This window comes from Drosophila virilis, chromosome 5 (genome assembly GCF_030788295.1).
Source record: "Drosophila virilis strain 15010-1051.87 chromosome 5, Dvir_AGI_RSII-ME, whole genome shotgun sequence".
NCBI lineage: Eukaryota > Metazoa > Arthropoda > Insecta > Diptera > Drosophilidae > Drosophila > Drosophila virilis.
In genome coordinates, this window is record NC_091547.1 from 11,801,048 (window position 1) to 11,813,041 (window position 11,994).

Genomic DNA, 11,994 nt, shown 5'->3' on the forward strand with positions numbered 1-11,994 from the left:
GCACAGCAAAAACTCTCTCTAAACCGCTGTCCATTTGTTGTGCCAGTGTCACTTATGCGTGTGTGTGTGTGTGTGTGTGTGTGTGGGTGTGTGTGCGACGAACAATAAATAAAGTCTAGCCAGCGCACACTTCAAAAAACAATTATGGCTGCCAGCGGCTTACGCATGACTGCAGCAGCAATCGTCCATTTGGGGATTGAAATTGCTCTGGCGAATTCTATGCGGATTTCGAACTGGTTCACTGCCCGCCAAAATAAAAACTTTATGCACTTGTTTATATATAACAAATACTGTTGTGCAATAAAAGAGCATAAAAATATGTGTTGTTTACATAAAATAACAGGCCACAGTGCAGCGTTGGGCACTGCACGACTAAATGCTAGCTGCTGTGCTACTTTTATTTATTGTAGACCCTTGTAGGACATTAGTATGCCTGTACAAGAAGTTCGTCTATAGCCAAATCTTGGGTGCACACTTATTTATTATTTTGATCAACAATCAACACATTTCTTCTTATTATGAACATATTTGTCTAAATATTTAAACTATTCAAATTAGCATGCTTTTTATCGTACTGTTAAGTCTTCTATCCTATGTCTATGTTAACTCCTATGTTACATTACAATTCTCAACATTGCTGTAAACTTGATCGTTATTTTAACTCTTATGTAATGCCTATGTTATATCTATGTTATGTTCCCCTCATAAATGCCAAAGCATCTTAAAACTAAGTATATTATCCTTTGATAAACATTCTTATAAGCCCTGTTCAAAAACTGACTACAGAGCATCGCAAGCCAAAACAAATCGCAAGGCATAAAGTTTTGACAAGCGGAACAGGAAGCGGAAGTGGCTGTGTATTTGCATGAGTGTGTCTGTATGTGTGGGTGTTTGCGTCTGAGAGTGATTCGATAAAACAATGGTAGGTCAATGCTGCACATAATTGTTAACAAATGTTTTTGCCTTTCTTGTTGTTGCCTTTGCTCTTTTGTTATTGGACAGCAACTGCAAAAGGGCAAAGGTCGTTGGCAGCAAAGCTTTTCGTCTGAGTCACCACATGTAATGATTAAACACCTATTCAAGCTGTTAATAACATTAGCATGAGCTGTAGCAAAGCTGTCCACAATTGGCTTTCAGAAGTGCTAATGTATGGCTGAAATGCTGGCATATGGGCATTAGGGCATGTTAAAGGGCAAAGCGTGAATTTTCGCTCACCCTTGACAGGGCAAGAGACAGACAGTCAGACTTTTGGATTTTAGCTTGTTTGGTGAATACTTACATATGTGAAATCAGATTTGAAACACATTTCCCTCTAAAGCCAATTAAGGTTACCCGGGTAGCTGATGGCAAAAAAAAAAATAAAAAAAGGTTTCGCCCGCGCCATCAATGATGAACAAAGTGGCAAGTTAGAGGCGGGGCAGGGGGCATGGCAGAGGCAGCCGCCATGCGGTCTTCATGTGTGTGTAAATATGACAGAACATGAGCTAAAAAGCAGCTCCCACTGCTGCTGCTGCTGCTCCTCCACCTGCCGCTTGGCTGCTAGGGGCAACATGAGCTGTCAATTTGGCCAGAATTTAAAGTGCTTGGCTGGCAGCGGAGCTTGTCGTCGTTGTGGCAACTTAAATTCTATTGCCAATTGCAGCCGCTTACGACAGATGCAATTACCAAGCAACCCGACCTGCCCGCTCCAGCCCACTCTAAGCCAACCGCATTCACCACGTGACACCACACTCCCCCCTCCTCCTACACACTCCTGCACACTCACATACTTCTTTGCCCGTGTGCTGGGCGCTCGTAAATTGCCAGCGTGATATTAAATTACGTGTGACTTTCTACTTCCGCTGCTACGTAAGCCATTTCCGGTTCGTTGGTTGGGTTACATTTACCGTTAATCTCGTGCTAAGCGCCTCAAATAAATTATTCGCAGAGACTCAGCCCCCCCTCCTTCAACCGACCACTGTTTGCCCTGAAATTTGCAATTAAAATGCATGCCTCGCTGGTCAGCCGTTGCCATTTGCCATTGCTTGCCTCGTTTTGTGGCCGCCGCTTGACCCAATTCACAGCACAAAACTCAGACAGCATTTGGTCAGCTGCAACGGCAGTGGCAGCCTTTGGCTGCCTCTAGCCAGCGCTAATGTGTGGCAAACGCGAAAAACCCCATAAAAAAAAATAAAAAAAAAACAAAAGCAACAGCACAGCGAAGCTTAAATATCCTTGCAGACATTCGACAAAGAAGGTAATTACTAAAAGAAAAAACTCTATTTCTGATTTGATGCAGCTTTGCACAGATATTGTGAAGATATATCGAAAACCCTGGCTAACTATCTTATCTATAGAGCTAAGTATATTGAATTCATATTTAACATAAGTTGAAAGCCTCAGTTACCTTGTCAAACCAAAAAGTTGTTCTTGCTTCTAAATCAGCTTTATGATATAACATTCCCATTCGGCAAGACTACTATTTCATTTTATATAACTGCTGCCAGTTACAGATGTTGTGACACAATTATAATACCCTCGGCAAGGGTATGCAAATGGGTGTATGTATTCGAATGATGCGAATTTCGTTTAGCTTTTGTGGCCTCGTCTGCTGTTGTCGCTGCGGCTCTCTCTGGCCTGTTTATCAGGCTAAACGCACCTAATGGATTAGAGAACGACTCTGCGACTCGCATTGGTTAACTGCATTTGCGTTTCAGAGTTCGCAATTCGCATTTGAAATGCGAAATGCTGTTGCACCTCAAATGCCATTTGATTGCATTATGCGCCCAAATGTATGCTATGAAAATGCGCAAGCCGAATGCGTCGCATACGTTATATTCCATAGAACACGTTAGTTGGAAAATGTTGGCATACAACGAAGCACTTTGATCAAAAACGTAAGCCTGTTGTTGTAAATGCTTCAATTGAGCATTTTTTGCTGTAGTCTCAACTTATTTCTTATAGATTAGCTGACATTTGCCCTTTTATTGCATTTTTCAAGCTCAAGTAAAACTTGAGACTTTTTCTTCATCAGCTCTCTCTCTCTCTCTCTCTTCCTAGGTTTTTTTCCCGCTAGGTTTCTCAATTTTCATTTTGATGTCTCAAGTGATCTCTATCTCTCTCTATCTCGCGCTGTCTGTCAACGTTGTTTGCAGAAGCCTTAACTTTAATTTTATATTTTAACTGACATTCGCTCTTCTATGCGATTTTCAGAACTTCAAGTAAGACTTGAAAGACTCTGATATTTTTCTGTTAATATTTTTTAGACAACTGCTTGTTCGTTTACTTGCCTTTAAATCTGTTTCTTGCCTTTCTCCCTCCTTCTTGCACTTCGCTCTCTTAGCGTTTCACGTGTGGGTATACACGTCTGTTGGGGCATTTTGTAGCTAATTGCGGGGTATTTTTACGTGCAACCCTGTGGAATAGAATAACTTTACTTATTTAGTCTTTATTTGAAGTAGGTCAGGTTTATTCGATTCAGGCGCCTGTTTTCGATTCTATTCCAAAGTTTTTTCGCTAAAGCTTTTATACTGAGCACTCAAATAGTTTGAATTTTTTGGCAATAAGCTGAAATTCAGATCTAATCGCTATTTGAAAAGTACAAATGCAATTCTAAAATAATTGAACAGTTATTTAACAGAGAATTGTTTAATTTTCGAAGGGAATGAGCACCAAGCGAACTGTTTTACATTTTGTTTGTGCAGCTTTATGCTGCCCTGCATTGAAGCAACCTGTTTGGCTGGCCTCTATAAAATTGAATTACGTGGCCAGAGTAGCTGTTACTGCCTGTCACCTGCGTGACCCGCCCGCCTGCTTGGCCCGGTCTGCCCGCAAATTGCGTTTGCCGCATATCAAAGCCAAATGCACTTAATTGAGTGCCTGACTGGCGGGCAAGACAAAGAGCTGGCGACATTCACATGCGAGTACATACTGTAGATGCCAGACTGTAGACCGGACACTATGCTGTGCTTGTAAAATGCTCGTCCATTAGCTCAATCAGGCAACCTGGCTGCAACTGGCCAATCAATTAAATGCTTCAATTTGCTCCAAAGTTAAAGCTGCATTTTATGTCTGGGCTTTAGTTTGTATGTACACTTGGAGAAAAGCGCCATTCGAACTGCTCTACTCAAATTTAATGCAAAGAGTAAAGAGTAAATGCACTTTTTCGAATTTATTGAATTAAAGGAAATTTCGTACTCGGCTTATGAAATGTTCAGCTCGCAGCTTGACAACGTTTGCATGTGATTTGTGTACAAATTCCAGATTTTTCCTCTGAGTGTAGTACTCCTTGTGGCATCCATTAAGCGTTAACGCCAAGCGGTAAATGTATGTCATCATGCGGCCTGGCCACGTTGCCTGTTGGCTGCACTGCGCTCCGAGTGCGCTCATTACATGAGTCTGAGGCTTTGCCAAGTGGCTTTAAATTGCCATTCCGAATGCTTGTCCCTCGCCTGCTACTGCTACCCGCTGCTGTTTCTGCTGTTCCTGCTGCTCATATCCGTATCCATGTGGCTGTCGTCTGCTGCTGATTAACGCTGCTGAACTGTGACCATTTTGCGCTTTTATCGTTTTAATTGTTGCAGCTGCATTTGCAGTCACAGTCGCCGCCCGACAAGTGCGTTTCCTGTGTCACAGTTTTGCATCCGTTTCCTGTTTGCTGGCAATGCCCAAGTGGCGCCTGCCCGAGCAGACTGATAGCAATGCAGGTCACAGTGCACAAATACAAATACCAGCAGACGCTCATCAATTTCATTAAGCATACGCACCGTAAGCTGGCCGTAGATGTTGATTGCTTATCGGCATAGACAAGTCCATGTAATTTACTATGTCTACGCATAGTATAGGCCAATAATATGGAATTTAATTAAAGCTGATGCAGCAGCAACTGTTACAGACCCACAATAAATATTAACAATAACAAAAACAACTTCAGGCAGGCAGAAGCCGGCTTTTGTGCGAGAGGCGTCTCATTAAATATGACCACGCCCCTGCAGCTTTAAACACATTAATTAATGGCGAATAATACGCTTATTCAATGTTTAAATTAATATGCATATGCATAAATATATCATTTCTATAAGCGCACATGCAATATGTTAATCGAACTGATACGAATGACAGATTCTCTAGTAGAACGTGGCATGCTTTAATCATATCGAATTGCATATATATTTATATATTGGAATGTTCGCTTTGGTAATGCTGAATATTGAATGACAAAATGTGACAGATGAGTGCAGGCATTGAACTGATAAGTTTTAATGTGATATGTAAATATTTCCGTTTCCAAATTGAAAATAAAATAAACGCGACTTCTTAAAGATCATTTTTAAATATAAACATGGCGCTTGGCAAAATTATGTCGGTTCGGCTTACCATAAAATATTTATGAGAATCCATTCCAGATTATTGCTGGCAAAGTATTGATCATAATGTATGAATCACTTTCATCGTTAGCGAATGCTTAGCTAATAGTTTCTAAACTATTTTAATCAAATCAAATCGAGTTTTTTATTAAAATAGTTCATAAATTAATCTCACGGTTGTCGAGGGCCGGATAGCCTTCCACTGCAGCTCAAACATGCGACTTTCCCTATCCCTATCCTTTCTACCTCGAGGGGGTTCACGGCATTTCTAGCACTTGCAACTTTGTTTTTATATAACATTCACTAAATTACTTTTTCTAATACTATATGTCCTAAATCTATCAATAACTGCACAAAACTGGCAATAAGAGAGCAAGAAATTCTAGTTTCAATGCAAAATATTAACTTTGTTGCATTAAAGTTATGTGAACTTTGAACTTTTTTGCCGAATATAACTTTTTTAGTACATTTTGTTGTATTTTTCGCTCAAGAATAACTAATTTCGCGCCAACTTTTGACAGGCTTTGATGCCATGAAAATACTGGAAAATCAGAAAATTGAAAATAATTATAATTGTGAAAAAAATAATTATAATAAATACAAAATACGATAGACAAAAAAAAGGATTATTGAACAAAACCTTTCAAATAAAGCCCAATGAAAAACTGTCCAATTTTGTCCAACTGGCCAATTTTGTGAGTCAAAGCAGGTGAGGCAGTTAATCAAATTGCAGTGTATATTCCTTTTTATTAGGTGTAAACACTTTTCCATGATTGAAAGAATTTACAAGTGGTCAAACCATGAATACTACAGCACTTCTGCTTTCTTCAAATGATAAGCTAACATCCATGGATAAATTGTATCTCCCATTTATTACCATTTATAAAAGCACGCAATCTATTTAAATGCTTGTTAAATGTTTTAAGTTTAAAATTAAAGTTTGCCGATAACTTGCGAATGTTTTCAATGCGTTTGGCCACTTGCCATTAAATCTAGCATGGCTTTGGATTGAGTCTGGCCAAAAGACTTTTAATCAAATGAGATGCAGTGCAGCTCAGGGATTGTCCGGCGCATACACACACATTGATGTGTGTATATAGATCTGCTATTATTGGCTTTTGTGGCAGCTGCTCAATGTGTTTGTAGTTAACTGTTAAACACTCTTGTGGCCATAAAGCCGCACACATTAAATGCGCCGTCGAGTAGTTTGGCTTGTAAATCACATTGCACATACGCAGCGTGGGCCAATCGCAAACTTTGTCTGCTGTCTGTTGTATGTGTCTGTGTGTGTGTGTGTGTGTGCATTAGCTTGAGCTGCATTTTAATACACACAACGCTAATAATTCACACAATAAGCTCGAAGGCAGGCAGGCAATGCCAGTGCCATTATTCATAGGGCAGCCAAATAAGCCGCAATACAGTATGGCCATGGCAGGGCCAAGGTAGGGTATGGCAACCAGCTGAAACCGAAACATATGTCTGTTCAGGTACTACAATATTGTATAGGGGTATGGCGCCAAAAATATGGCCAGCCTTAGTGCTGTAGAATCCAGCTTGGCATAATCGGGTAAGGCTTTCAAAAGGGTTGGGTAAGGGTATCTGCGGGCTAGTTGCTGTACAAGCAGCTCCAACATGGCAGACAAACAGACAGCCAGGGGCGAGGGAGAAAGGCGACACGTTTATAGCATTTGCCAATGCACAGAGTGCGCTTTTCACTTTTATTGTTGGTGTTGCCGTCGCTGCTGTTACCTGGTTGTTGGCAGAGTGTTTTGTTGCTGTTGGCTAGAGCCAAGACTATATATCTGTCTGGGCTCTGGCTGTCGGCAAACAAGAGCTGCAGCAGCGGCAGCAATCGTGGCAGGCAACAGCTGCAGCAGCATCTTACATTTATGCGCTTTGGTTAACTGAGCTTGCTAGAGTTTTCTGAGTTTGCCTTTTGTTTAAAGTTTTTATGACAGCTTGCTTCGTTTTGAGTGCCGGGTTACTACATGTGTTTTCTGTCCAGCTCACAAGTGTTGTGCACACACACACACACACTCCACACACAAAATCCGAAATGTATGTTTTTATTGCAAACTTGTTTCTGGCTAAGGGGATTTACCTTGTGTCTGGGCTTTGCCGCCTGCTGTCAAATCAATTAATTATGAGCCATCGCTTTTCATTTGGGCAACCATCAACAAAAAAGCGACCAACAAACAAAATTCCAATGAAATTTGCGTCTGACAAATTTCGCACATCTGGTTTGTCGCCACAACAGGCACCAAAACATATATCTATTTATATATGTTGTGCAAATATGTATTGGCTGAGCACTCTGGTATTTTTCGATTTTATTGCTCAATGAATAGAGCTGCCGCAACAGCAGTAGCAGACCGTTCAAAAATCTAGCCTGCATTGCATTAATGTGCGGTATTTAAATGCCTTGCGACCACAAAACAAAACACCAAGCAATAGCCGATGCCAGAAAGGGACATTTTGCATTTGCATGAAAAATGAAAAATCACACAAACACACTTTCAGGCACTAAACGACTGGAAGCGGCAAGCATTTAGTTGGCGCGACTAAAATATACCAGCACCTAGTGAATTTCAATGGCACCCAGCTACTGTTAGCGTTATTGTTACTGTTCCTGTTACTGTTGTTGCTAATTAGCGTCATAATGTTACTGTTTCTGTTACTGTTAAAGTTACCTTTACAGTTACTGTTACTGTTCCTGCCACGTTTACCGTTACTGTTAGCGTTGCAATTATCCCCGTTATTTCTGTGTTTTAAGCTCGTCGGAACATTATTCTAAAATCTCCGTCTTGCTATGTCCCCTTCGTATGTTTCGTTAACGAAACAGACGTTCTAAGCGTCTCTCAAAAATTGTTTCAGTATTAACAGTGCTCTCTTAACAAGAAACTAATACAAATGCATGTTAAGTTACTTGTAGCTCTATGCCTATTTTTATGTCATTTATTAGAAACTAACTTAACTCATGTTTAACTAGTCGACCAAACGTTTACGGCCACCTAAGCTAGCCATATATACCCTGTTAATGATATGGCGCGGCAATTGGAGCCCGTTTGGGTCAGAAATTGGAGCCGGGACCAGACATAAGCAGATACATTTTGTTCACATTGCTGTTGTTGCCGGACGCAGGCCCAAAAACAGGCGACGAGCAACGCACAATTCGAATTGTTTGCCCTTTGTCAGCAGCAACTAAGCCCCAGCTTCATGTGTGTTTCCTGGATTTGTGTGCTTGTGTTTGTGTGTGTGTGTGTGTGTGTGAGCGTGTGGTTCTCTAATGCATGTGCTGTGAAATTTTGTGATTTATGACATTAAATGCACAAAAATGGGATTTTATACGAATTTAATGGGTTTTTAGTGTATTTTAATGTGATCCATTTGCGGAAATTTTCAGATTTTCAAGCATTTGCCAAAAACATTTACAACAAATTCATTTCAAAGCTTTAGCTTTACATTTTTATTTGCAATATGAAATTCCGACAAATTTTGTGATTTAATGCACGCTATTGAGAATAATAGCCAATTCAAGCTGAATCCTACAATGGGATTATATGAAGTATTAATTCCTTTGAAGGGTTGTTTCACAAAAGCTGGCGCTCCACATTGAACGTAAGGCTCAAGCCACCCACAAACTTATAATGTCTATAGAATCGTAGATTGAGCCTCATACCACCGAAGGGTATTATAGCCGGCCAGTTATCGCTGTTTATCAGCATATTTTTTACGAAGTACGTACCCTGGAATAGTGGACAGTCTCTGCCCGTAAATGGCAGATTCGTATTCTCGCCCTGTCGCAATGTCGCTTTGCCGTAGTTTTCTAAGAACACTCTCAGCCCCGAACAGATGTCCATAATGGGTACAAAGAATATCATTGGCTTCCATATATGATTTCGCTTGGGATCGTGCTGAAAATCAGCAGACATTTGAAAATGCCTGCCATCCATATCCTCAAGAATGTGCACAGTACCGTTAAGTGAGTGCTCTGCACCCACAACTCGAACATCGCGAAAATCAATATATTGCTTCTCGGTACTTTCCAATGCCTCAAATTTTATAATTCTTGCAGTGTAGATATAAAGCCCCTTTAAAATATAAAGTTTAGGTCGATTTTATGCTGTTAGCTAGTAGGTATTTCTTACCCAGCTGCTTGACAGGTTGGCTCCCAACAGCAGCAGTTGAAGAAAAAGCGCTGCCGGCAACGCCATGTTGGGTTTTGGTAATTGAATCGTTGGCTCTGGCATATTTATATAGTTATTAATTAAATGGTTTTGCATGTTTTCATATCGCATTATCGCATCATTTAAATGCCGAATGTGTGCAGTTTAGAATTTAAACGCTGAATAATTCCAATTTATTATTAATTACACACACTAAATGCTGGTAGAAAATGTATTAAATGTTATATAAGCTCTTCTGATATTTTTGTAATTAGTACTGGCCGCTTCATATGAACTTCTAAAGGCAATAACATTTCATGGCTCTGTTATGTGGTTCTTAGCTAATGAAAACTACAATTAACAGAATGTGTAGGCTGTTAAGTCTCCCTTTATTACAAACATTTCTGTATGGACACTCAAGAGTCCCTAAAAGTGTGCAATATCGAGAAACTTTTATTGCTTTGAAGACAATTTCTGATTTAACGTAGTCCATGCTAAGTTTACTGTTAACAACATTAACTAAAGAAGTAACACAGCAGGCGAATTCAAGTTGGGTTTTGAATATCGAATCGTACCGCTTGGCATTTTTATATTGCAACTAATTAAATGTTTGAATATTTTTTATATCTAATCGCATCATTTAAATGCTTAGTGTGTGCAATTTTGCATTTGCACTCAAAATAATTGCCATTTACAACTAATTACTAATACTAAATACCGACAGTTTATCTCTTATTTAAATGTTTCTATTTGTGTTTTTGGGACGTTCAACTTCTAATTAATGAAAATTACATATGTTATTCGAATCGAAACATCTGCAAGCAATGATTGTCTTTCTATATCAAATTACATATTGTACAAATAATACGAGTCGAACGGTTGACAGTATGTATTATACATTCTGTTATATAACATTCCTGTATGGATAACAGGATAACTTTATAGAAAAGCTAGAGTTCTTGGTCTTACAGTAAGATTTCCAGAAACTGTTATAGTCGCATATTAAAATTGAATTTATTTCAAAACTTTGATTAATTTATAAGAGAAAATAATAACTATTTTGCTCAAGAGTGCATATTAAATGGGGCAATCAAGGGTATTATAGTTAGAGTTACCTAAGTCGCTCCTCCATAATAGTTTTACAGCTCGCACCACCTATAGACTTGCCATTCTTATAGAATCGTAAATTGAGCTCCAGACCGCCAAAATTGATTAAATCCGGCCAGGTATCGGTGTTAAGCAACATATTCTTTATATAGTATGTGCCCTTCGGCAATGGACAGCTCTTTCCGTCAAATGGTAAATTCGTATTTTCGTCCATTCGGAAAGTCGATTTGGCAAACGTTCCTATAAACAATTCCATTGCTCTACAAATGTTCATGATGGGTACATGGCGAAGCGCAGGTTGCCATTGACCATTTCTTTCTGGATCATAGCGAAAATCTAAAGAAAACTGAAAATGTTCCCCATCCATATCTTCGAGTATGTAGACTGTTCCATTTAGTGCTCGATGGCGACCCACAAGACTAACATTGCGAAAGTCGATAAGTAGTTCCTCTTCGGCTTCCAAAGCGTCAAATTGAAACATTTCTACAGTATACTTGGATAAGCCCTTAAATAGTAATTATTTTAGATAGATGTATTGCTTAAGTAGAATAATTTCTTTGCTTACCGTACTGCATAATAAGTTGCTTTTAAAAAGGATCAACTGGAGAATTAACGTTACTGACAGATTCATGTTTTTTTCTGTTAATTGAATAGTTCGGGCCGACTTAATTTATATAGCTCTTAATTAAAAGTTTTCATGTTTCATATATCTGATTACGTTTTTAATTGGATAAGCCTTGCATTCTAATACAAAATAATTGCCTTTGGCCACTAATTAAAATTATCAAACTTATCAGATTGTATACTAGTAGTATCAAACACTCAAGTGCTGATCTGCCTATATTGTATTCAAAATACAAAATTCAAATACTTTATAAACTGTAAAATGTCAGGGATCTGTTAAAATTTTCTAAGCTCAATAATGTGAAGAGTAATAACATAATAACACTATGTTAATGTCTCTTGCTATAATGTTAACATTTTTTTTTATTGATTTATATTTATTTATTAATGGTCGACAAAACGAGTGTCTTCCTCATTATTCAAAAGGTTGTACAATATAAGTATATTCTAAAAGCCTAGTTAAAGGATACAATTTTCTAAATAGCATCACCGACCGATGGAGGTGTTTTATTTGCCAGTCCGGCCAGCTGTGCCCCTTTTCACAGCTAATTTTGTCAGTGACGCTATTAGAGCCTACATCTAAGCAGAAGGTTGTAAGTAGGAAAAAAGTGATCTCAAGTGAAATTAAAAATAATCTTAATTTGCTAAATTAATAAAGAAAATACAATAAATAGGAAAAAAGAAAGTAAGAAAATTGTTAATAAAGTAAAGCAATGTAAGTTAGATAAAGAGTGTTAAGTGGATAGGACAAA

General features: G+C 38.8%; 1 protein-coding gene across 1 annotated transcript; it reads right to left on the bottom strand.

The window, feature by feature from the left end:
* Positions 1-8,838: 8,838 nt before the first annotated feature.
* Positions 8,839-9,559, bottom strand: LOC6625353 (uncharacterized). The gene is made up of 2 exons (XM_002050284.2): positions 9,494-9,559; positions 8,839-9,436 (listed from the first exon to the last, which is right to left on the bottom strand). Exons 1-2 carry the CDS (start codon positions 9,557-9,559, stop codon positions 8,936-8,938), a joined length of 567 nt encoding a protein of 188 aa, XP_002050320.1. The 3' UTR covers positions 8,839-8,935.
* Positions 9,560-11,994: the final 2,435 nt, after the last annotated feature.

Excerpts from the sequence above, each read along its gene's own strand:
- LOC6625353 (XM_002050284.2), bottom strand. The coding sequence starts at position 9,559 with ATGGCGTTGCCGGCAGCGCTTTTTCTTCAACTGCTGCTGTTGGGAGCC. Across the intron at positions 9,437-9,493 it reads CCAACCTGTCAAGCAGCTGG|GGGCTTTATATCTACACTGC; the intron begins GTAAGAAATACC and ends TATATTTTAAAG.